The sequence below is a fragment of the Procambarus clarkii genome, chromosome 86 (genome assembly GCF_040958095.1).
Source record: "Procambarus clarkii isolate CNS0578487 chromosome 86, FALCON_Pclarkii_2.0, whole genome shotgun sequence".
Classification (NCBI taxonomy): domain Eukaryota; kingdom Metazoa; phylum Arthropoda; class Malacostraca; order Decapoda; family Cambaridae; genus Procambarus; species Procambarus clarkii.
Window position 1 is genome coordinate 15,089,699 of NC_091235.1, and position 27,014 is coordinate 15,116,712.

Below are 27,014 nucleotides of genomic sequence, written 5' to 3' on the forward strand. Positions count from 1 at the left end.
TTTTACTATGATTGAACCTATTCTCAACTTGTACAAATTCCTCTTTTAGTGGTCACACAAACCAGTACAGAAATATAACCTGATTGACCTAGCATTTCACAATTCACATTAATTTCACACACAATTTGAGTCTCTCCACTGCCTTGATTTTTATCCACATTTACTTCTGATTATTCTCTTTAGAAGTTTCTTGCCCACTGCACATAGTAAAGTAATGCTTCTAGTTCTTAGTCTTGCTATGTTCTAATGTAGTGTATTATTTTTATACAGTGGTACATTTACCACTCTTTTTCCAATCCTGTTTGATATATTACCACGATCTCTTGCCTTCTAGCAAATTTTCCACATCCACTACATTACTCTTTTCTCCACAACATTTAATAAATTTTGCATATATTTTATCAACATTACTTGTAGATTTCTCACATATCAGCTTCTTCAGCGATGTATTAACCTTTTCCATGGATAACAGCTGTCATATGATCTTTCATGTCTTAAGTTAATCTAATCATGTTCACATTAGTAAATTTTTCATAGTCCCACTGAATGGTTACCCAGTCCTGTTGATAGGCTTCAAGCCTGAGGGCTCCAGCAGTGGGTAACTTGATACTGAATTATAATATAGATGCAAATTATAATGCATTTCAAAACTTATTGAAGCCCAGGGACACAGTATACCATATAAATTGATTTGTTCAATAAATGCCCAAAATACTTGTTAACCATGATATTGAAGAACCTTATCAGAAAAATAAGGATATGTGTATATACAAATTAAGAGTGATGAAGTCTATCTAGAGTAAAACTATAAAACTAAGAAGCACAGTTATAACAATTAAGAAAAGCTAAAATATATTACAGTATATTGTGTATAGCAGGCAGACAAATCTTAAAGGGTTCTTTCGACTACTGTATATCAAGCAAAATGGGCCATTGACAAGGAAATGGTTGGTATTGTAAAGTACTTAGTGTGTATTTACTAGAGAAGAACTTAAATGTATACCTACAGCTGAACGAATCTATGTAGGTGCTTAGGAGGACAAGTTGACAGGTTACAAATTTGAATGTTATTAAAAAATGTGTACAAATTAAAGCCCAACTAGTCCCCAGAACCAGATAAAGCATTTGCAGGGTGTTTATTTTTTTTAACCATGAGCTGTAAATGCAGTGGGTTAAGAACTCTTCAGTTATAGAGCCATTAATTTTTTATTGTGCTAATCATGTTTACTATCTCCAAAACCAACTAAACACAAAATGATAATTCCGGGTAAACACACACAACTGTATACAATTTTCTTATATATGTATTCAGTATTCTGTAGTTTTATCATTATTTATAATTATTATTATTAACAAGCTTGGGTATACACAGCAATGTGCTGCTACAATATTCTATATACAATATTACAATGTAGCTCAAAACTAGCAATATAGTGATGAATACACACTTGTGTGATTTATATTATTTAAATTAAAACTACGAAGAAAACCAATTAGCGATAGTGTAAAGCACAGTTATACGTACTTGACTCAGGCGAGGATCTTGGGGTTCAGTCACCAAGTGGGACACAAGGTTAGACTTAGAGTATTCTTAAATAACTTAAACTCGCCTAGTTGTGCTTGCGGGGGTTGAGCCCTGGCTCTTCGGCCCGCCTCTCAACTGTCAATCAATATCCCCCCCCCACACACACACCCAGGAAGCAGCCCGTAGCAGCTGTCTAACTCCCAGGTACCTATTTACTGCTAGGTGAACAGGTGCATCAGGGGGGGGGGGGGGAAGAAACTCTGCCCACTTGTTTCCACCATTGCCGGGAATCTTGTGCAAGGTCCAAGGGGACCGTGATATGTACAAGCCTATAAGTACAGGCTCCCGGTCCCTGACAATGGGGAAATATATCGTTGCAAGGCTTGGCTGATGATGCTTTCTTCAAAAGACAGCCCGACTTGTATATCATGTCTGGAGATAAAGTACTACACAGATGCCACAACCATTTGTTGTCAGTATCAGTGTATTTACAGATTGTGTTTACATACAGTATTTACATATTGTGTTTCCACTTTGTGTGGACTAGTTAAGTTAGATGTAGTCGATGAAACTTAGATGGATTTGTCTATCCATCCATGTACTCATCTGTCTATTCATCCATCTATCCATCCATCCATCAACCTATCCCTCTATATATCCATCCAGATATCTACTGTGTCCTTCGCTGAAGGGGGTGGTAGGAGAAAAGCACACAGAAACTGTATTGGAGGGGATCTAAATATTCCCTCTAATGCGTTATGCATGGTTTCTTCTATGTGTGTGTGTGTGTGTATATATATATATATATATATATATATATATATATATATATATATATATATATATATATATATATATATATATATATATATATATATATATATATATATATATTTATATATATATATTGGGGAATTGGGTAGCACTAGATACAGTACGAGTTTCAAGCACTAGGTAGGAAATTATGAGGATGAAATTAGGTACTTTTTGGTTTTATTTTTGAAAAAGGCAAAAATTGGACAGCTTTTCAATTCGTTAGGGAGTGAGTTCCATATACTAGGTCCCTTTATTTGCATATTGTGTTTACACAGATTAAGTTTGACTCTGGGAATATCAAAGATATATTTATTTCTGTTGTGGTGATTAAGGGTTCTATTACATCTGTTCAGGAAGAGTTTTAGACCAAGGTTTTGCATTTAAGAACAGGGTTTTGTAAATGGCACAAGAGAATCCATCATCGGTGTTGAATAAACCTTATCGACGTTGATTCCTGAATTTTGACCTGAATTTACCTGAGGGCTACTAACACTAGTGGCCTCGACGAGGACAGGAAGCCGGTGGAGTGTCATCATTTGCTTTGATGATCTTTTCAAGTTGGATTTTAAACTCAACACAGCTTTGGCATTTACGGTATCAGCAGGTAAGCAGTTCCATGGGTTTATATCCCTGTGGGTGAAAAAGCATTTCCTGTTCTCAGTCCTACATTGTGACTTGTTGAGCTTGAAACCACTGCTCCTTGTTTGTGTTACATCTGACCTTTAGAAGAAATACTCTGGATCAACCTCTTCCAAACTGTTCAGTATTTTAAAAGTTTCAATAAGATCCGTCCTGTCATACCTGGTTTCTAGTGTTGTTAGCCCTGTGGCCCTCAACTGTTCCTGATACGCGAGTTGACTTAGCTCTGGAATATTTTTTGTTGCCAGGCGTTGCCCTTTCTCCAGAGCAGCTATGTCCTTCTGAAGATGAGATCTCCATGTTTGGATACAGTAAACCAAATGCACCAGAGATTTATTCAGTTGAATCACTGCCTTCTTTTCCTTAACGTCAAAGGTACGCTTGATTATTCCAAGTGTTTGGTTAGCTTTTTTACTGTTGCTTCTACCTGTTGTGTAACTTTCAGTGAGTGGTGGATTTTGACTCCAAGATCATTTTCTTCATCAATCTGCTGTAATGGAACGTTATTAATTTGGTAGTCGTGGCGTGGGTTGTTATGCCCCACATGCAAGGTCTTGCATTTGTAGATATTAAAAAGCATTGGCCAGTCTTTTGACCATTTGTGTAGTTCATGAAAATCTCTTTGTAAGGCTTCAATATCATTATTTGGACCTTCAATGTCATCCTTTTGGACGTTTGACAAGCTGCTGGCTTCCTATCTTCGTCGATGTCACTAGTGTTAGTGGCCCACAGGAAAAAAATATAATTTCACACGTTACCATAAATCTTTGTGTCATCTGTAAATTTGATGATGTGGTTTGTAATATTTTCATTTACGTCATTAATGTATGTGACAAAAAGGGTTGGCCCCAAAATTAACCCCTGTGGTACCCCACTTACCACATTTCTTCAGTCAGTTCATTCAGATTCAACGTGGATAACAATCAAGAAATAAGTAAGAATGCATTCTATATAAATAATAATAATAATAATAATAATACAATTAATGATTTATTAAAACAAATATAAAATAATGTTATACAAAGGTTTAATACTTGTTAAAGAGTGCGTACATTTAATAAAACCACTAATACGCAAAGCGTTTCAGACATAGCTTAAAATAATACAGTCAGGTTGTTTAAAGGTTTGATGAGGTATACATATAATACTAAAGCAGAAGCAAGCTAGTATTTCAGACTTAATAAGACCCGTTGATTGTCGCAATAAGAGCCAATCCTACTTAAAGAAGTGCATGGGGGGGTCGATCCCAACCAACCTATGACACTCACCATACAAACACCACTCACCTTGCAAAGTTTGGTGAGTCTAGCCCCAAAGCATCTATCCCCATCCTTGAACAAACATTCTCTTTTCTCTTTTATATCACTTAAGAACTCTATGACCCAACCAGAATTCGAACCTCCATTGTCCCATTAACACTAGATAAATTTTGCATAGTTGATTGGAATAAGGCACTTATATTTATAATGCTAATATTCTGAAATTTAAACCAATGTTTAATGTGCTAAAGAGTAATTACATTTGGTTTTGTTTCAGTCGTGGGTGTTGTGGTGCGCGGGAGTGGCTGGTGCAAGGTTGTGCTCGCCCCATCATCATGTGTTATAACCACAACCAGCCTCTATAATATATGAGACTTCTCATACTTCAGAGAGTCTCACACACATCCTTCATTACTATGGGTCTGAATTTGCCCTGATGGGTAACGTTTCAAAGCTCAGCCTTTTTGTTAGTTTGTTATTTAGCCTGTCTTTGATTTGTTCTGAGCTATAAGACCTGCACTCTCAATGTAATAGTGCGTGTTCTCGTCGAAGTGCGTGTTCTCATCGAAGTGCGTGTTCTCATCGAAGTGTGTTCTCATCGAAGTGCGTGTTCCCATCGAAGTGTGTTCTCATCGAAGTGCGTGTTCTCATCTACGTGTGTTCTCATCGAAGTGTGTGTGTGTTATCATTATCAATACAGTATTTATTTCCCCTAAATGAAATACAGTTACATATTCAGTAGTGCTGTATAGGGACCTGAACAACCAAGAATGCAGCAGAGATAGTAACAAGATTCATGCCCATGCCAAACCTGCCCATCATCACGACGGTGCAAGTAACTCACCATTCATCAGTCAGCAGCCAGTCAAAGGCAGACGTGCTGTGATCCTTGCCACTGAGCCCGGGGCCTCCACAGCTTACAGTCAACGCCCACATCTGAAGGTCGATCTCTGAGCAACAGTCAGGATGGGGATGCAAATGAATTTCAAAGGATTGGAATTTCCATCTTGTGAGTTTTAAATGTTTTGTGCAGTATATTGTCTTAGACCAATTTTCCCCTTGAAATGTGTTATTTTTATTTTATATTTTGTGCAACGTTGAAATTAGCTTCTGTACATTTTCAGATATCAACAGTTTAAAATTTCCAAAGGAGAATGGAAAATGCTTGAATCTGTTTAGTTTAAATACCTCGGATGTAGGTTAAGCAAACAGGAATTTGTGTGAGTGAAGCTAATTACGAATAAAGTTAGTGAAGGAAAGACAGTGACACAATGAAAGCTAAGAAATAGTTAAGGCTGTAATGCAGATATTTGTCTAGGAAATTAATTGTGGTGCTAGTTTCTTGAAGCGAGCCTAGTGTGGAAGAGGTTATGTTAGGATAGGTCACTTTCGAGGTAAGGTAATTACGAAGAGAAACACTAAACCAATATATGACCATACAGAACTTGGAGGGGACATTAGGACAAAGATACGAGATGGGGTTGAGAAGATGCCAAGTTCTTCAAATCACTTTTCCTATTGTATTTTCTTATCATTTCATGGGTGCGTTATATGCCCACTCCAACATGTTGAGAAACTGTGTATATATGGCGGGGGATAATGGCAATAATTTGTGCGAAAATCAGGAAGGAGATACTTAAAACATACTTAGGGTATATAGAGTACTGTTAATAGTATGTGGGTTTCGGCCCACATACTATTGTTTCAAATATCTCATCATTATCATGATTTAAAAAAATTCAAATTTGCATTTCTCAAAAATAAGGCTTTGGGCGTAGACTGGAATTCAGTGGTTTTGAATCTTCTATGTTTCATTCCTCCTTTTCCAACCATGTTCTCATATGTGGACCTCTACAACCATCTCTATTATGTGGACCTCTACAACCATGTTCTCATATGTGGACCTCTACAGCCATCTCTCATATGTGAACCTCAACAACCATGTTCTCATATGTGGACCTCTACAACCATGTTCTCATATGTGGACCTTTACAACCATGTTCTCATATGTGAACCTCTACAACCACGTTCTCATATGTGGACCTCTACAACCACGTTCTCATATGTGGACCTCTACAACCATGTTCTCATATGTGGACCTCTACAACCATGTTCTCATATGTGGACCTCTACAACCAGTCTCACATATGGACCCCTACAACCAGTCTCACATATGGACCCCTACAACCATATTCTCACATATGGACCCCTACAACCAGTCACACATATGGACCCCTACAACCACAGTCTCACATATGAACCCCTACAACCACTCACACATATGGACCCCTACAACCAGTCACACATATGGACCCCTACAACCACAGTCTCACATATGAACCCCTACAACCAGTCACACATATGGACCCCTACAACCAGTCACACATATGGACCCCTACAACCACAGTCTCACATATGAACCCCTACAACCACTCACACATATGGACCCCTACAACCAGTCACACATATGGACCCCTACAACCACAGTCTCACATATGAACCCCTACAACCAGTCACACATATGGACCCCTACAACCAGTCACACATATGGACCCCTACAACCAGTCACACATATGGACCCCTACAACCAGTCACACATATGGACCACTACAACAAAACAGACAGTAGCCATTGCTGTGACAAATTCATATAGTTATACGTCACAAGTTCTGCATTGCTCTTCTCAGTTATAACTGCATGTCAATAATAACAGGAGACATTCAGGTCAAAACATTCATTTTTATTTTGTTGGAACACAATATAGTACATACATAGTATTTGTCTCGTGGAACCCTTGTAATTATTCAACTAACCACTGTAGTGTAGATGGCAAGATGGGATATTAATAGGATATGAAAAGTATTAACACAAAATAGAACACGAAACAATGGGTATAAATTGGATACGTTTAGGAAAGACCTGGGTAAATACTGGTTCGGTAGTAGGGTTGTTGATTTGTGGAACCTTATCACCGCGTGATATAATAGAAGTAGGATCTCTCGATTGTTTCAAACGTGGGTTGGACATGTATATGAGTGGGATTGGGTGGATATAAATAGACGCTGCAAGGCATGGAGCAATAGGCCTTCAGCAATTTCTTTCTTTATTATGCACCCCATACCCATCCCGTGGGCGGTGGTGTAAAGGATTACAGAGGCACATAATCGGTTCAGGAGCAGTTACCTTCATTTTTATGTTCTTATGTTCTTTAGGTCTGACTGTTATAGGTGGCGTTGTATTTCCCATGCGTCAGACACTGCGTGGTTTAAGTCATAAATTACTTCATTTTTTTTTCAAAATCTTAGATAAAAATAAAGGCCAATGATTCTTAGAATTATGTGCACAAAATATGATAAATACAAATGTTAATTAATTTTGTTTATTCTTGATGGTTGTGCATTTATAATTGAGTTAGTTTATTCAGAATTTAAGTGTGTTTATATAAGAGAAAGTCATAATAATAGCATAATACCCAATCATTATAATTATATAGTGTATAATCTAAGGTTCATGTAGAGGCTTTCTGCGTCAGAGTTATACAACTGTTCTATTATCATTTAATTATCTTTTCCCATTCAAATTACAAGAGTAATAGTTTAATCATTTAAGAGGAAGATGAGTTCAGTTTCACTATACTGTTCAAAAAACAATATTTACAAGTTCTACCTTATATTTAGTTGATGATTTTCTTTGATTAAGATTATGAGGATCTAAGAGAAATTGTGACGACGGTGGAGACCCGCCTTCGTCCCATTCCTGAGATCAGGATGCACGTCTCCCGCTTCATGGACGGTGCAGACATGGATCAAGTCTACCCTAACCTGTACCTGGGTGACTGGTAAGTCTCCTATCTATCTCTTGAGGTTATCTTGAGCTGATGTGGTGGCTTAGCGTTCCCGCGGCCCGGTCCTCGATCAAGCCTTATTTCTGTTTCACACTCCCAGGAAGCAGCCCGTAGCAGCTGTCAAACTCCCAGGTACCTATTTACTGCTAGGTGAACTAGGGCATCAGGGTAAAAGAAACACTGCCCATTTGTTTCCGCCTTCACCGGGGATCGAACCCGGAACCTCAGGACTACGAATCCCGAGCGCTGTCCACTTAGTTGTTAGGGCTCTACTCTTAACATATTCAACATTATCACAATATATTAACATAATTTTTTTACTTACTTGCGAGGTTGTAGTGCACAATGAGAGAGAGAAACGGTTCAAATTCAATCCGCATGACGATACAAACAGTTGCTATGCAGACGATGAGTCACAATAACGTGGCTGAAGAAATGTTGACCAAACCCCACACCAGAAGATGAAGCCGACAATTAGCCCCAGCCCAAGACCCCAAGACAGCCTACTATTAGCCCCAGCCCAAGACCCGAAGACAGCCTACTACTAGCCCCAGCCCAAGACCAAAGACAGCTTACATAACCTAGTACCAGCCCCAGCCCAAGACCAAAGACAGCTTACATAGCCTAGTACCAGCCCCAGCCCAAGACCAAAGACAGCTTACATAGCCTAGTACCAGCCCCAGCCCAAGACCAAAGACGGCTTACATAGAATACTATCAGCCCCAGCCCCTATCACCTAATGCTTCGGTTCACCTAGCAGTAAATAAGTACCCAGGAGTTAGCCAAGTGTTGTGGTGTTGCATCCTGGGAAAGATCAATAGTTCGACCTTGGGGGCATCTCGATGCCAGCCTAACGTGTGTTATGGCTGGCATCCAGGTCCCCAGGTAGTTATTCAACTGTATAAATATGTGGTGCGTCTCCACATGGATTATTGCATCCAGACATGGAGATCTCATCTTCAGACAGACATACTTGCTTAGGAGAAAGTTCAACACCGGGCAACTAAAATCATTCTAGAGCTAAGTCAACTCTTGTATCAGGAACGGTCGAGAGCCACAGGACTAACAACACTGCAAATCAGGCATGACAGGGCGGATCTTTGAAACTTAAAATACTGAACAAATTGAAGGACAATAATTGAAATCCAGACAACTTCCTTAAAAGGTCAGATGTAACACAAACAAGGAGCAACGGTTTCAAGCTCAACAAGCCATAATATAGGATTGAGAACAGGAGATGCTTTTTCACCCTCAGGGTTATAAACCCATGGAACTGCCTACCCGCCCAAGCCATAAATACCAAAACATTGCTGCAATTGAATTACAATTATTTATTGAGATCGTTTGTTTAGTTTCCACCAAGTCGGAAAACAGAGTTTACACTACCTAAAACATACCCGTGATCTACAACTTGTATTCCATTCCCAAGCCAAACAAAATCATACCATATAAAAACTATCAAATCAGCGGTAGTTGAACAAAGCCACAAGGGCTGTGACGAGGATTCGAACCTACGTCCGAGAGCATCCCAGACGGCCCTTGTGGATTTGTATATTTGATACATCACGTTATTGTGATTTCTGTGTGCAGCGGTAGTTATGTTTGCAGTGACGCAGCCATGAATGAGCAGTACCTCCTCCGGCACGGGATCACACACATAGTCAACGCTGCGGACAACTCTGGAGGCCCTGCACCGGTCAAGACTGGCGCTAAATATTACAAGGTACGTCTTAAGTCATTTATGTTATGTGAAGAGTGCGTGTCTTGTCTGTGGTGATCACCGTGGCTCTCTTTTCATACACTGGTCTTAAGGGCGACATGCCTTCACTCTCCAGAACCCATACATATGTACTTAATATTTTTAATATATTTTACAAGACTAAGTTATATAAAAACGTTCAAAAATAAATAAAAAATATAAATAATACGATAATATAAATAAGAATACGAGAGTGAATAAAATAATTGCAAAGCTCCAGGTACCTCATGCCAACGGGTCTGAAAGGTCTAATAACTGGACATTCGGTGATGTAGTGTGGGAGATCATGCCGCAGTTCCTGCTCACAGAGTTTGCACCTGGAGTGCTCAGGATTGGGAGATCCGTCACCTGTAGCCACCTGCCACAGGTAACGGTAACCCAACCTGATCCTGGCAACCACTGTGTCGCACAGTCTGGTCCACGTTTTGGGCTGCCAAGACGGCTGCGTGAAGAAAGCAGCAAGTCGGGTCCCACATACATTAGCTTTGCCAACATAGACACTTGTGTTCACTGCGAGGCAATCCTTGTGACAAGCATCAGTGACTTACCTCCAGTGACGCCACGCCAACATAGGTGTCTAGGTTTTAATCTATTATTTCATAGAAAATGTATTTTAATGATTACGATGTTTTAAATATATATTTATTTTGTATAACAGCATTATAACAAAAATTTGTTGCAAATATTTTTTTATATAAAAACAATTGTACTAGAAAGCATAGCTGCTATACAACCTATGAGAGAGTAGGTATAGCTGTGTTATACAACCTTTAAGAGAGTAGATATAACTTACACAACCTTTGAGAGAGTAGGTATAGCTGTGTTATACAACCTTTAAGAGAGTAGATATAGCTGTTATACAACCTTTGAGAGAGTAGGTATAACTGGTATACAACATATAAGTGAGAGTAATTATTCTTGACTCCCCAGGATCCTTCCATTACGTACTTGGGTCTTGACCTCATTGATCTGCCATTTATCAACATTTCCTTGCACTTTGAGAAGGCGTCGGCATTTATTGACAGCGCTCTGAGATCCGGAGGTTAGTGCAGCATTTTTATATGAGTGCAGTATATATAATATATGCCCTGGGTTCATGTCTGATAGTTCAGCCTCCAGACATATTTGAAAAATATTCTTTAGTGTATATAGTTTTTACCTATATTCTACAGCCTATCCTATTCAACAAAGTCTACAAATATTCTATATTCTACAGCCTAGCCTAGTCTACAAAGTCAAGCCTGGCCTAGGGCCGGACTTGGGGAGTAAAAGAACTCCCAGAACCCCATCAAGCAGGTACAGGTTAAGTTAAATTCCAAAGTGGTTCACAAATAAATAGTCAAAAGAGAAAGATACATTCGTATGTATTATCTACTGGATGGTGTACCCGGTAGTGCCCGGGTCTCTCTCTCTCTCTCTCTCTCTCTTTCCCTGACTCACACGAGATGAAAGCGTTGTCACTACTTTCATCTCGTGTGTGGGTCGAGTTTTTGCTTCACCCATGTTATTCCCTGCATAGGATTACAAGATTTCTCGTGTCAATTTTGTGCTTGTAACAGCAAACTACTTTATGTATTTGCTTAAACTTGTCAATAACATAAGTATTTGAACTGTTATGTTTATGTTACAGGAAAAGTTTTGGTGCACTGCAGGCAGGGACGGTCGCGGTCTGCCTCAATTGTTGCAGCATTTCTGATGATGTGTTGCAACATGACGGCTGCCACAGCATTGACGCTGATCAGAGAGAGTGAGTCACTTCCATGTAAACTATTATAACATAAACAACTTCAGTATGTCACTACCTAGTGTCTCACAGAAGCAATGTTGTTGTCATGTGAAATGTATTTAAAGAGTTGTGGCTCTCAGGACTACTAAAATAATAGGTTCTAATTTCCGTAAAAAAACAATAACAGAGCTTTGACCGAGATTAATTCAGATTTAGTGTGTTTTGTGTCTTGGTTCTGAATCACTCTCAGAACCATACGAATCAACCAATTGCTTTTGGGTCAAGCAACGTCTGAGGGGACTTACTATGAGTCTGAGGTGGACAATATGTAACTTCTGCCTCAAGCAACGTCTGAGGAACTGAATGCAGCGCCGCTTCATTACAAAACCAGCACCTTATTTGAAAAACACATTATTCATTGTTTATTTTCGGTATTAAAATTCTAATTATTTCCTTTTCATCCTCTCTAGATCGAGAGATTCGCCCAAACAACGGATTTCTTCAGCACTTGGCAGAATTAGACTTAAATCTCTTCAGAATGAGGTTCGATAAATTGAGGAGTGAGTCATCATCATCCGAATCTGAATCAGATGAGAATTCATCAATTGATTGTGAAAATGAAAGTGATGAATCAGACGAGGAAAGGGTATAAATATAATCCAAGATTATTAAACTCGTGACCAAGAGGCTGAGGTGCCACATAAAGAAGCAGGGTAATATGTAATAAGGAGATTACAATGCTTCTATATGCAGATATGTATCAGTACGTATTGATTTGTATATGCTGCTAAACCCACACATTATAGTTCAAGAGGAAGGTTTGGTCGACCTATGGACAATTGTCAAGTTACAACACCAGCACCTGTCCGGGACACTACCAAACATGTGTTCTTTAATGTGTGGATTTTGTGGAGTTTTATTGCCAATACATATATGTTTCATACATACAAACAACGTGATTCGTACACAAACATGATTTACACCCTTGTTTCTTATTTATTTACGTTACTTTTGTTCTCACATTACTAACTTACTCCCAAATACCAGCACCTCCGTCATCAGGTAAGATCTCTTGTCTACTTACACAATCTTCCATATGAAAAAATTCAAGTTAGCACGTAGTGTTTAAACTGAAGTCTGGAGAGAAAGTTCAGAGTTTTGTAACATAAATATTTGAAAAGATTAAAGCAGAATTCATCTTCTTATTCAAATCTAAAAAAAGTTATATAATAAGAATGATACATAGGATAAAATATCACAGTGAACTGTTATAAAACAGGAAATACATGAGGCTGCACATTGTGGCTTCTACCGGATATATATATAGAATACAGGGCATTTAGTAGCAATTTCAAGATTTACAATAACTTCTGGGGTTGGAAAGTGCTGACATAGCCAGAGGAAAAGTGAAACGATTATTGTTTGATGCGATAAAGACCAAAGCAGTGAGGTACAGAAAACATATCCCCATCGATTGAGAGAATTCGCTAAAGATCTCATCTTACCAATGTTGATTGTTTTCTAACTATCCCTTCAAAATAGTAAATTGGCCATCGAAAGATACAATAGTTATCTACAATATGCCAGACATTATGCATTTTTGCCTCTATACAAGAAAGGGAATAAGGATGATGATCAAGGGCCTATTTTATTGAACTTCATCTCTAACACGCATTGTAGTAGAGGTGTTAGAGAAAACGTTACGAATAAAATGGGTCACCACAAAGTGTAACAACCGATTAACAAATAATTTGGTTTAAAGTAAACAACAATTTATCTTTCTTCTTGATAGTAGGTGCAGTTTGCATGAAGGGTTTAGCCACAATTTATCTGCTTCTGTTATTACTCAAGAAAGACACGGGGTGGATAGGCTTTGTTTATAGGCTTCTAAGACACGTTAGATAGGGTCCCTTATAAAAGATTTATCTTATATAATGGATGAAAGATTTGTATCCAAGATTAAACTAGAGGGATGCACGATGGAGCTCAATGCCAACCCTTATGTTCGGATGCCAGACGGCAGTGTTGAATGCGAAAAATCGAGAGCTAGAACAGTGGAACTGGACAATTTGAGAAACGTTTGGCGTTAAGAGAAAATACATACCAAAATAGAGATGGTGTCCAAAAATCTATAAACCTCAAGATTAAGACGTGTATGCTAATGGTTTGAGACTGACTGGGTGATGGTAGACTGGTGAAGAGTGTATATAAATAACTTTAAGGATGAAAGAGGAGAGGAGGTCCTGGCAGTAGGTGGTCTACTGTCAGGACTTCTCATTCCTCTTTAAAGTCACTTGAATACTTTTTTTAGCTGAGTCTACCATTACTTAGTCATTCAATATGCACAAACCATTAGAATGCACGTCTCAATCTTGATATTCACAAATTTGTTGAACAGGACGGGCTGGTGGGATAGCCTCATCAAACGTTGCAGAGTGACTAGTTGTTATCGGGAATGGTCATAAGGGGTGTCTGTCCCCATGTGCCCCCTTTGATGCTTGATAACAACTTCCAAACTCCCTAAACACCGGCCTACATCCTTACAAAGATTCATTTTGCATATTCTACATGACGAAGGCCTACAAATAGGCCTTCGGGAGGTTTATTAGTAGTCCCAAGGTCAAACTACTGACCTTCCCAGGGTGCAAGCCTACAAAAGTTGATTAACTTCTGAGTACCTATTTATTGCTAGGTGAGCAGAGCCATTAAGTGAAAGGAAACGTACTCATCCATTTCTGTCCAACCAGGGATTCGAACCTAGGATTCCCAATTGTGAACCGAGAACGAATTCAACTGTACTACCGACACCCAGGGATTGGCCGGGATTTTAGGTAGATCAGTCCTTCTATCACTGTCGGGCTCTGCCTTTCGACCCAAATCTGGCGTTAGTAAAATTTGTCAGGCCCATTTGTGGGGTTCTTCCAGCTCTTCGGCTCCTATTGGAATCCTGGTTGGTATGTGTCCCAAGTCGTTGGTTCTGTCTGCTAGCCAGGGATACCGTGCTAGCAGTTTCAGCCTTCTGGTCAACCTTCTGAAGACCCAGTTGCCCTTCTCGCTGCTCCTTTACTGTCTCGGTCAGAGCTGGACACCAGGTCAGCGTCCATTTATCCTGCGGCTGCTATTGATCGCTTTGTTTTTTACTCCCTAGGGGGGAAGGGGGGAGATCTGGAGGTGTCGTCTGCTGTTTCTCCGGTTGGCCGTTCTTTGCCCACTTTGGGATCCGGTGGTGCTCACTTAGCTTCCCTTTTTTTGAACCCCTGTTGCATCGATTTCCTCTTTGGGCTTTTCAGGGTTCAGTCCCGCTGTGGGCTCCAGCACTGGTGATCGAGCCTTTTGTTGTTTAAGATTTGCTACTTGGAACAAAAAGTTCCAAGTAGCACGGGCTATGGTGAGCCCGTAGTGGACATTTTTCTTCGAGCCTTTCATTAACGTCTCGGGCGTAGGTTGGGCTTTGTCTGCAGCTGTCGTCATGCGGCCCAGGGTTAGTGAACCCGGGCGTGGGTGTGCACTCATGTCAATGTTTGTGAGATAGCGGCGGTGTGAATGACGCTTCAAGGGTTGAAGACGCAAGGGGACAAAAATACTAGAGAACCCAAAAGCTTACACAAAACGACTGTGTCATTTACTCTTGACATGAAGCTTGTGATTTGTTGAAGATAACAACCTACACAAATCCTGGAATAAGTTGATAAAGCCTGAAAATATAAATTATGTCGGTTATGGTAATAATGGTTAATACGCCCCCCCCCACGCCCCCCTCTCCTGCCCCCACGTCCCCTCCTCCCCTGCCCCCATGCCCCCTCCTCCATCCCCCCCTCCGTTTCTGCTCCCAAGCCCCCCACCTCTTCTCCCCCACGCCCATCCCGCCCCCACCTCCTGCCATAGAGTACACAATGTTCACACCTGGTCTTGAAGTCAAGTCCTCACCAGTGAGTACATTATAATCTAGTCAGGTCAGTGAGAGCACGGAACCAACTGACAGTGAGGTATGATAAACACGATATGTTTCAACACTGAGTGTGGAGCAGGAGGATGTGGTGCTACAGTGTGGCTTGGGGAGCAGGAGGATGTGGTGCTACAGTGTGGCTTGGGGAGCAGGAGGATGTGGTGCTACAGTGTGGCTTGGGGTGCTGGAGGATGTAGTGCTACAGTGTGGCTTGGGAGTGCAGGAGGATGTGGTACTACAGAGGACCCAAAACAGAAAACGGGACAGTATATCAACTTCCCCAGCTGCCACCATTTTTATATACGACAATTGTTTTGACGTACACTCCGGGAGAGTATACGTCACAATGCGACGTTCAGTTAGGAGGACGGGCTGTATCACCCTGATGAGATCAATTACATATAAAGATATAATTAAATGGTAATAATTTTCTAAAGTAAAGTAGCCTTAAAGCACGACTTATATAATGCAGTAATCAACGGCTTAAGAAGATCTACTTTTCTTTAACAAAGTTACTCGAAGAATTGCACAAGAAGCCTAAAGTTTTTACCCTTTACAATCTTTTAAAAAAGAAAATGTTTGCATATTTTAAATTACTTTAATGGAAGATAATAAATGTGTATCCCCCTTAAAAGCCACGTTAAACAATGCAGTAAGAGATTTAATCTGATGCTCCATATACCTGGGCTCTAGGAGGCTCGAACCGGTGACCCCAAGTGTCTCTATTGACCGAGCTATTCGGCCTCACACGCGTGGAGTGTGAGGTGTTCCACGGAGGTGTGGATGACAATATAATCTAATGATATATATGTGTGTGTGTGTATATTCATTATGAGGAGCTTATGTATTGCAATAATATAGAATTTACATATTCAATATGGTGACATAATACCTAGAGCTTATGTATTGTATTAATATATTTACATTACAATTTAGTGATATAATACCTAAACTTTATATATTGCATCAATTTAGCATTTACATATTTATATGTTAATGTAATAATTGTGGTTGCTAGCTACTTGAAGTATTATTGTGTACCCTTTGGCTGGGTCATAGCTATATACACCCAAACATTTACGCTGATTTTGGGTGCATATACGCTAAAGCTTAGCCTAGTTTCCCCAGGAGTTAGATTCACGAAGCAGTTACGCAAGCACTTACGAACCTGTACACCTTTTCTCAATCATTGACGGCTTTATTTACATTTATTAAACAGTTTACAAGCATGAAAACTTCCCAATGAATGTCAACCCATGGTGGACAGGCCACCGAACTTTCAAACCTCCTCTCTCTCTACACCCGCATCCTCTTCCTGAATTTCATCTCCCCACCCCTCTACCTCCTCCATCCTTTCCATTCCCTATGGACATCAAGCCGAAGCTTCCCAATGAACTGTTGTTATTGTTATAAACATCCTCCTTTTGCTTCGGAGCTCATTAACTGTTTATTAATTGTAAACAAAGCCGCCAAAGATTGATAAAAGATGTACAGGTTCGTAAGTGCTGGCGTAACTACTTTGTGAATCTGGCCCGGACCTTAATAACCATCCCGAGGGAGATAGACCTTAAGCTCAACACCACACCTACAAATCTCCCGGATTTAATACCAACAAATCCTTTGAGGATTTCACATTGGTGTTTCTATCTTAGCTTTCAGTACTTTTTCCTTCACTAACACATCTCAGTTCGAGATCAGATCCCAATCTTATAAATTTATGCGTCATTCGGCAGTGTTGATAAATTTATTTCATATTGTGACCTTTTGCTGGTTGCCACATGCTTATATTTCTTTGGTGAGTTCACCGTCGACAAAATTTAGATATATATGTTTAGTTCAGACATACTAAGTTTTAGGTTTATTTTAATTAACAATGTTTTTGATTTAGATTAAGTTTATATTTATTTTAGAAGAGACTAGATCTGCAATGTTAAACTTTTTCGTTGAATAATTTATAGGAAGTATAATTTAGCGTGTTGCTAACACCTACACTATTGTATGTTAAGTACTGTACTGGTGTATGTATTAATACTGGTACGTCACGTGATCCTTATAGCATTATACATCATCTGTACCATGACTCAACATGGCTGCTATGTAATATGACTTACAGCATTATACATCATCTGTACCATGACTCAACATGGCTGCTATGTAATATGACTGTTATACATCATCAGCATTATACATCATCTGTACCATATATGACTTACAGCATTATACATCATCTGTACCATATATGACTTACAGCATTATACATCATCTGTACCATATATGACTTACAGCATTATACATCATCTGTACCATATATGACTTACAGCATTATACATCATCTATACCATGACTCAACATGGCTGCTATGTAATATGACTGTTACAACAATATACATCATCTGTACCATGATTCAACATGGCTGTAATCTGTGGCTTGTAGTGTTTCTTGTACCTTATAAGCACACTGGATTCTGGTTATAAAAAATAAACATTAAATGTTGGTTTTACTTATTTCACCAATAATTTTATCGGTATATACAGGAGAACTCGGATATTGAACACCGGGTTGAACACGGGTACTGGACACTTCTGTCGCTCAGAAATATAATAAAGAAACCATTTAGATGATAGGCATATCAAGAAAATATTAGCTTAGGCTTTAGCGTGGCTTTATAATGTAGCCAGCGTGTTTATCATTAGTTTTTTGTGTAACTTGTGTTATTCTTTTATTAAACAGTCCATTTTTTCCGAATATATATATATATATATATATATATATATATATATATATATATATATATATATATATATATATATATATATATATATGACTTAGCAGTAGCCTAAGGTCAACTAGGTGATTAACAGTAGCCTATTGTGTTGAACAGCAGTATTAGGTAACTTATATAACACATCCTTATAAACGAATAGTACAGTATACGACAGATGAGTATATGTTTAAAATGAGTACTGTTGTACCAACAAAATAGATCCATATTTTGTTCTGTCGATTTTACAGAGGGCCCGAGAATGAATGCAACAGTATGGTACATATTTGTACTACATTAGGCATAAGCTTGCACATATTAGACCTAAGATTCCCTATATTAGACCTATGAGAGGTTAGGGGGACTTTTAATGTATTGTGATATTTCCACAGTACACAACGCAAATTTATCTATGTACAACAGTTTATATTTTGTACATAAATGTTTTTTGATGATGGTACAACATTCACTGTAGCATGGTTGGTGTAATCAGCAAGATTGCAACACTGACGTAATTTGTGTGGGTTGCTGGATATATTTTTTTTTCGTTATTACTGATTTACCAAACAAATGTTTACTGTAAATATCACGCTGGTAATTATTGCCGTTATGATTAATTACATATACCATGCCATTCCTTCAGTTCTCATTAATATTTTGTTTGCGCTATATTCCCTGGTCACGTCTGGCTATCTCTGTAATTAGCAGAGTTAGATTTTCCTGCCTGTTTGACCAGTTAATATACAAATCAGAGTTAGTTTGATAGAGCGTTAGCTTCACCTGAAGCCAGATTCACGAAGCAGTTACGCAAATACTTACGAAAGGGGTACATCTTTCCTCAATTTTTGACGGCTTTGGTTACATTTATTAAACAGTTTATTTGCATAAAAAAACTTCCCAATCAACTGTTCTTGTTGTTATAAACAGTCTTCTGGTGCTTTTGAGCTCATTAACTGTTTAATAATTGTAAACAAAGCCGCCAAAGACTGAGAAAAGATGTTAAGTGCTTGCGTAACTGCTTTGTGAATCTAGCCCGTTGACAGTCGCTTTAACTTGTGTTCAGCAGTCATATTCTGTGTTCAGAAGTCACCTACACAAATATAGCATGTAATACTTAACAATTAAAAGTTTTTTCACAAACAAAATCGAGTCATTATGCAAAGAACCACTTATTTTTCTACCAGAACCATGATTTATTTTATTTTCTTCTGGCTAGAGGGAGCAGCCTGAGCACCAGTCACCCGGGAGCGTGTGTGGGGGCCTGGGAGGAGCGCCAATCACCTGGGAGCGTGTGTGGGGGCTTGGGAGGAGCACCAATCACCTGGGAGCGTGAGTGGTTGCCTGGGAGGAGCACCAATCACCTGGGAGCGTGTGTGAGGGACCTGGGAGGAGTACCAATCACCTGGGAGCATGTGTGGGGCACCAGGGAGGAGCACCAATCACCTGGGAGCATGTGTGGGGGACCTGGAAGGAGCACCAATCACCTGGGAGCATGTGTGGGGGACCTGGGAGGAGCACCAATCACCTGGGAGCGTGTGTGGGGGACCTGGGAGGAGCACCAATCACCTGGGAGCATGTGTGGGGCACCAGGGAGGAGCACCAATCACCTGGGAGCATGTGTGGGGGACCAGGGAGGAGCACCAATCACCTGGGAGCGTGTGTGGGGGACCTGGGAGGAGCACCAATCACCTGGGAGCATGTGTGGGGCACCAGGGAGGAGCACCAATCACCTGGGAGCGTGTGTGGGGGACCTGGGAGGAGCACCAATCACCTGGGAGCATGTGTGGGGCACCAGGGAGGAGCACCAATCACCTGGGAGCATGTGTGGGGGCCTGGGAGGAGCACCAATCACCTGGGAGCATGTGTGGGGGCCTGGGAGGAGCACCAATCACCTGGGAGCATGTGTGGGGCACCAGGGAGGAGCACCAATCACCTGGGAGCATGTGTGGGGCACCAGGGAGGAGCACCAATCACCTGGGAGCGTGTGTGGGGGACCTGGGAGCATGTGTGGGGCACCAGGGAGGAGCACCAATCACATGGGAGCATGTGTGGGGCACCAGAGAGGAGCACCAATCACCTGGGAGCATGTGTGGGGGACCTGGGAGGAGCACCAATCACCTGGGAGCATGTGTGGGGGACCTGGGAGGAGCACCAATCACCTGGGAGCATGTGTGGGGCACCAGGGAGGAGCACCAATCACCTGGGAACATGTGTGGGGGCCTGGGAGGAGCACCAATCACCTGGGAGCATGTGTGGGAGAGACCATGCCTGAAGGAACAGGTGAGTGTCCGGGCCAGTAGCCCGCCACACCCCGTCGAGGGAGGACACGCTCCCCGTCTCCGCCAACTGTTCTCACAGCCGCCTCGCTCCCGTCATCAACAATTAATAACTTTGCAAGAGTTTGTGACTGTGTAAACATGATGACTATAGTGCGGGCTGTTGACACGAAGGAATCGCTCTAAGACAAACATATATATATATATACCGGAAATACTAGTAGTGTGGCTGGTACAATAAGCAAGAAATCGTTAAGGAAGAGCCCCAAGGAGGTCGAGTCACGTGGTAAGTATAAGATGGATCGTTTAAACTGTCGTCTTAAGTGCCTCATTATCTTCACCGCCTCATTATCTTCACCGCCTCATTATCTTCACCGCCTCATTACCTCACTCCATAGCATGTCTATTCAATTATTTTAACGTCTGAAGCCTATTGAGATTTAAATTGATAAATGGGAGGAATATTCAGTTCTGTGTGTTCCTAATGCGTATACAATGTTAATGTTTTTGTTGGTTTACTTGTAAAAAAAATTCGTTGTTTTAATCCACCAAATCGGCAAGGGCTTTGTGTACAGTTGGAACAACATGTATGAATTTGTATGATTTGCTTGTGTAATTTATTCTATGTGCCATGGGCGGTGCCTCCACCGGCGTCTTGGTCATAGTACTGGATGAAGGGCGGGATTATCAGGAGAAGCGCCAAGCCATTATGACTAGAGCACTCGGAAGGGACAGGATAAGGATTTGGGATGAGACGGGGGGGGGGGAAGGAATGGTGCACAATCACTTGGACGGTCGGGGATTGAACGCCGACCTGCATGAAGCGAGACGGTCGCTCTACCGTCCAGCCTAAGTGACGAGCACCGCTGGCGTCCTGGAACACGGCTCCCACTCAGGAGGTGGTAACCTTGTTACCAATACCACTTAAGGTTCTTAGCAAAGTACAATCTTCGAGGAGTAGATGGTTCTATGTGTGGGTCGGTGACGCCACTCCCATGTGTGGGTTGTTCTCTGGTGTATACTAGTGCTTGGGCGCATTTCCTTTCACCTAATGTACTGTTCACTTAGCAGTACCTCCGTACCAGGAGATCCCGATATAAATAGTTACCCACGATAATATATATATATATATATATATATATATATATATATATATATATATATATATATATATATATATATATATATATATATATATATAGCCTCCTCCGAGGCTATGGGTCCCCCTTCTTCCAGCTAGAGGTGGTACTAATAATATATATATATATATATATATATATATATATATATATATATATATATATATATATATATATATATATATATATATATATCAACACCAGCGGAGAACACACTAGGGAGTCACCCTTTAATGATCTTAACTAAGGAGACGTTAACCCTTGAGTTAGTTAAGAAGTGATCTTAAGTCTCGCCGTCTGGGCTAGCCAACTTGCAGATAATTTAACTCCAACAAGAAAATATTAACATTCTCACCTTACTCTGCGTCATTCATAAACATATGAATTCATGCAGTTCCTCAAACAGTAATGTTGTTCATATAATTCTCTGTATTACGTCGTGAGGCCCGCCACTGTGACCAGCCATCAATGGGTCAAGTTAGGGAGGTACTCCTGCAGCCTCTTCCATAGTACTGCTGTTTAAAACAACGAGGAACCCACGTCCGCAAAGTACCACTGCTACTTGAAGTTGTACCATATACGTGAGCTTCCTCTATACAGGCTTCACCATACATGTGTAGTTCCAGTACACAGGCTTCACCATACACGTGTAATTCCTATATACAGGCTTTACCATACACGAAGCTCATACACATAGTTCCCCATACACGAACCTCCCCATACACAAACCTGTAATTCCATTACCATACCATAATAACATTCCCTTATCAAACTCAAATACTATTTACAGAATAAATTTCACCGCGCAGTGTCCTGTCCCGTGTGTACTCCCCCACAATGGACGAGTCCACCCAGTAAATCTCTGACCGCCAGGGGCTCCCTCCCTCGTCTGCGTGAGCACATGTCGCTCCCGCCTCCATAATATTAAATCATCTCAAAACTCATTATATTGTCTCATCATTTTCCTAAATTTTCTAACCGACATTCACAAACGTCCTATAAGACCTCTGGGTACACGATCAAAATATAACAAGCTATACATGGTAAAATATTGGTCTTTTATCGTAAAAGAATGTCGTGAGGACACCTGCCCAACGACGCACAAATATGGCGCCCAACCGGGCCAGATTCACGAAAGCACTTACGCCAGCACTTACGAACCTGTACATCTTTTCTCAATCTTTGGAGGCTTTGTTTCCAATTATTAAACAGTTAATGAGCTCCGAAGCACCAGGAGGCTGTTTATAACAATAACAACAGTTGAATGGGAAGTTTTCATGCTTGTAAACTGTTTAATAAATGCAACCAAAGCCGTTAAAGATTGAAGAAAAATGTACACGTTCGAAAGTGCTTGCGTAAGTGCTTTCGTGAATCTGGCCCCGATTTCATAAACCTTCACTGGATTAACATAAACCTTCATTGTTTCTACCAGCGTAAATCTTCATTGTACCAGCATAAGCCTTCATTGTACCAGCATAAATCTTCCATTATTTGAAGCAGCATAAATCTTCCATTGTTGTACCAACATAAACCTTCAATTATTTGTACCAGCATAAAGCTATTGGTGTACCTGCATAAACCTTTATTGTTGTACCATTGTACCAGCATAAACCTTCATTGTTAGCTTTATTGTTGTACCATTTACCAGCACAGATCTTCGTTGTTGTACAAGCATCAACATTGTTTGTACCAGCATAAATGTTCATTGTTGTATGTGCATAAACCTTCATTGTTGTACCAGCATAAACATTTCAATGTACGAGGATAAACCCTCCACAGTTGTTCCATAATAAACCTCAATTGTAGTACCACCATAAGCCTTCTATTGTACAAGAAAATGTCTTCCAAATGCACGACAACAGGATTAAAACAATACCAAATTTAATCAATATGTTAATTAAGATAGACCAAATGTTTAACATGTTTGATAATTTGATTCTCGGAAGGTCATAACCATATTTTGTGTGTAGTGGTGGTGTTCTGGTGTGGTTGTGTGTGGTGGTGGTGTTCTGCTGTGGTTGTGTGTGGTGGTGGTGTTCTGGTGTGGTTGTGTGTAGTGGTGGTGTTCTGCTGTGGTTGTGTGTGGTGGTGGTGTTCTGGTGTGGTTGTGTGTAGTGGTGGTGTTCTGGTGTGGTTGTGTGTAGTGGTGGTGTTCTGGTGTGGTTGTGTGTGGTGGTGGTGTTCTGGTGTGGTTGTGTGTAGTGGTGGTGTTCTGGTGTGGTTGTGTGTGGTGGTGGTGTTCTGCTGTGGTTGTGTGTAGTGGTGGTGTTCTGGTGTGGTTGTGTGTGGTGGTGGTGTTCTGCTGTGGTTGTGTGTGGTGGTGGTGTTCTGGTGTGGTTGTGTGTAGTGGTGGTGTTCTGGTGTGGTTGTGTGTAGTGGTGGTGTTCTGGTGTGGTTGTGTGTAGTGGTGGTGTTCTGCTGTGGTTGTGCGTAGTGATGGTGTTCTGGTGTGGTTGTGTGTGGTGGTGGTGTTCTGGTGTGGTTGTGCGTAGTGATGGTATTCTGGTGTGGTTGTGTGTGGTGGTGGTGTTCTGGTGTGGTTGTGCGTAGTGATGGTGTTCTGGTGTGGTTGTGTGTGGTGGTGGTGTTCTGGTGTGGTTGTGCGTAGTGGTGGTGTTCTGGTGTGGTTGTGTGTGGTGGTGGTGTTCTGGTGTGGTTGTGCGTAGTGATGGTGTTCTGGTGTGGTTGTGTGTGGTGGTGGTGTTCTGGTGTGGTTGTGCGTAGTGATGGTGTTCTGGTGTGGTTGTGTGTGGTGGTGGTGTGCTGCTGTGGTTGTGTGAAGCAGCTATGTGCTACTGTGGGTGTGTGAAGCAGCTATGTGCTGCTGTGGGTGTGTGAAGCAGCTATGTGCTACTGTGGGTGTGTGAAGCAGCTATGTGCTGCTGTGGGTGTGTGAAGCAGCTATGTGCTGCTGTGGGTGTGTGAAGCAGCTATGTGCTGCTGTGGGTGTGTGAAGCAGCTATGTGCTGCTGTGGGTGTGTGAAGCAGCTATGTGCTGCTGTGGGTGTGTGAAGCAGCTATGTGCTGCTGTAGGTGTAGTAAAGCAGCTATGTGCTGCTGTGGGTGTGTGAAGCAGCTAAGTGCTACTGTGCATGAAGCAGCTATGTGCTACTGTGGGTGTGTGAAGCAGCTATGTGCTACTGTGCATGAAGCAGCTATGTGCTGCTGTGGGTGTGTGAAGCAGCTATGTGCTGCTGTGGGTGTGTGAAGCAGCTATGTGCTGCTGTGGGTGTGTGAAGCAGCTATGTGCTGCTGTGGGTGTGTGAAGCAGCTAAGTGCTACTGTGCATGAAGCAGCTATGTGCTGCTGTGGGTGTGTAAAGCAGCTATGTGCTACTGTGCATGAAGCAGCTATGTGCTGCTGTGGGTGTGTGAAGCAGCTAAGTGCTACTGTGCATGAAGCAGCTATGTGCTGCTGTGGGTGTGTGAAGCAGCTAAGTGCTACTGTGCATGAAGCAGCTATGTGCTGCTGTGGGTGTGTGAAGCAGCTAAGTGCTACTGTGCATGAAGCAGCTATGTGCTGCTGTGGGTGTGTGAAGCAGCTATGTGCTGCTGTGGGTGTGTGAAGCAGCTATGTGCTGCTGTGGGTGTGTGAAGCAGCTATGTGCTGCTGTGGGTGTGTGAAGCAGCTATGTGCTGCTGTGGGTGTGTGAAGCAGCTATGTGCTGCTGTGGGTGTGTGAAGCAGCTATGTGCTGCTGTGGGTGTGTGAAGCAGCTATGTGCTGCTGTGGGTGTGTGAAGCAGCTATGTGCTGCTGTGGGTGTGTGAAGCAGCTATGTGCTGCTGTGGGTGTGTGAAGCAGCTATGTGCTGCTGTGGGTGTGTGAAGCAGCTATGTGCTGCTGTGGGTGTGTGAAGCAGCTATGTGCTGCTGTGGGTGTGTGAAGCAGCTATGTGCTGCTGTGGGTGTGTGAAGCAGCTATGTGCTGCTGTGGGTGCACCACATCATACCGCTTCAGACTTTGGGAAATATCATACTTCCCAAAGTCTGGCATTGGAATTGCTTAAGACTTTCGCGTGGTGATCACCTTGAAGTTCTTGGTGATCAAGTTGGCGCCAAGAGAGGAGGATTTAGAGCCTCTGGAAGGGGGTTCTTGGCTGGCGGGCCAAGTGTATCTTCCAGTGCCCTTGGGACCTGACCTTGTCACCGCGGCGCTCCACACATTTGCTGAATTGCTTCTTGATACCTGCGGCTGTCTGGACGGGTGGCTCCTGTCTCTTGTCACGGAGGTCTCTGATAAGAGACTAGAGCTGGCCACACCCACCTGGCCACATCCACCTGGCCTCACCCACCTGGCCTCACCCACCTGGCCTCACCCACCTGGCCTCACCCACCTGGCCTCACCCACCTGGCCACAGGGTAAGAAAACAAAAGATAAGTTACCATGACGACTGGTGAGGAGGGGACGCCCGAGGGCGGCTTTGTTGTGGTGGCTAAGACAAGCTGAGACGTGCTGAGTGTTGCTGGTGCCAGGGCCAGGGCTGGGGCCAGGGCTGGGGCCAGGGCTGGGGCCAGGGCTGGGGCCAGGGCTGGGGCCAGGGCTGGGGGAGGGGAGAGTGAGGGAGGACTGGTTAAGGTGAGGGGAGATCTCTTGTTAGTTTAGAGTATAACTCAACAACAAATAAATACTCTTACACTGCAGTGTAGCATTGTAATTATATATATAGTTCATTAAACTGGGCACTTGGAACCTCGAACAGCCGACGTATATAGACAGTAGCCAGCTACTCTACCTACTGCGCCACCAACATCCCAAAGTACCTAACTGCTGCTCAACTGGAACTTCAAAGTTCCTTAAGGAACGTTAAAGGAGCAGTGAAAATAGCTCGATGTTGCAGGTTCAAGGCAATATTTCTTAGAGCACTTTACCTAGGCCTGCCCCGACCTGGCTATGCATCTCCCATACCCCACACTCGTCCCCCTACAAATTTTGATGCACAGATTCCAGAGCCTACTGGGCTCTATCATATCTACATTTGAAACTGTGTATGGAGTCAGCCTCTACCACATCACTGCCTAATGCATTTCACCTGTTAACTACTCTGACACTGAAAAAAGTTCTTTCTAACGTCTCAGTGGCTCATTTGGGTACTCAGTTTCCACCTGTGTCCCCTTGTTCGTGTACCACCAGTTTTAAGTAATCTTAACACTGTCAATTTCCCTGAGAATTGTGTATGTGGTGATCATGTCCTCCCTAGCTCTTCTGTCTTCCAGGGACGTGAGATGCAATCCCCGCAACCTTGTCACGACTGACAAACAAACAAATAGCTTGAGCCTGTCTTTGTGTCTCCCATCTATCCATCTATCTATCCAACCATATTTAT

At 41.8% G+C, this 27,014-nt stretch overlaps 1 protein-coding gene across 1 annotated transcript in view; it reads left to right on the top strand.

The window, feature by feature from the left end:
- The window catches only part of LOC123768359 (dual specificity protein phosphatase 3), a 35,888-nt gene extending 17,881 nt beyond the window's left edge, over positions 1–18,007 (top strand). The window contains exons 2-7 of the mRNA XM_045758815.2: positions 4,517–5,248; positions 7,939–8,077; positions 9,692–9,806; positions 10,773–10,884; positions 11,473–11,589; positions 12,039–18,007. Of these exons, the coding sequence (XP_045614771.1) occupies positions 5,206–5,248; positions 7,939–8,077; positions 9,692–9,806; positions 10,773–10,884; positions 11,473–11,589; positions 12,039–12,220 (708 nt within the window). The 5' untranslated portion in view covers positions 4,517–5,205 and the 3' untranslated portion in view covers positions 12,221–18,007. The remainder of the gene's footprint in view (positions 1–4,516; positions 5,249–7,938; positions 8,078–9,691; positions 9,807–10,772; positions 10,885–11,472; positions 11,590–12,038) is intronic.
- The last annotated feature ends 9,007 nt before the right edge of the window (positions 18,008–27,014 follow it).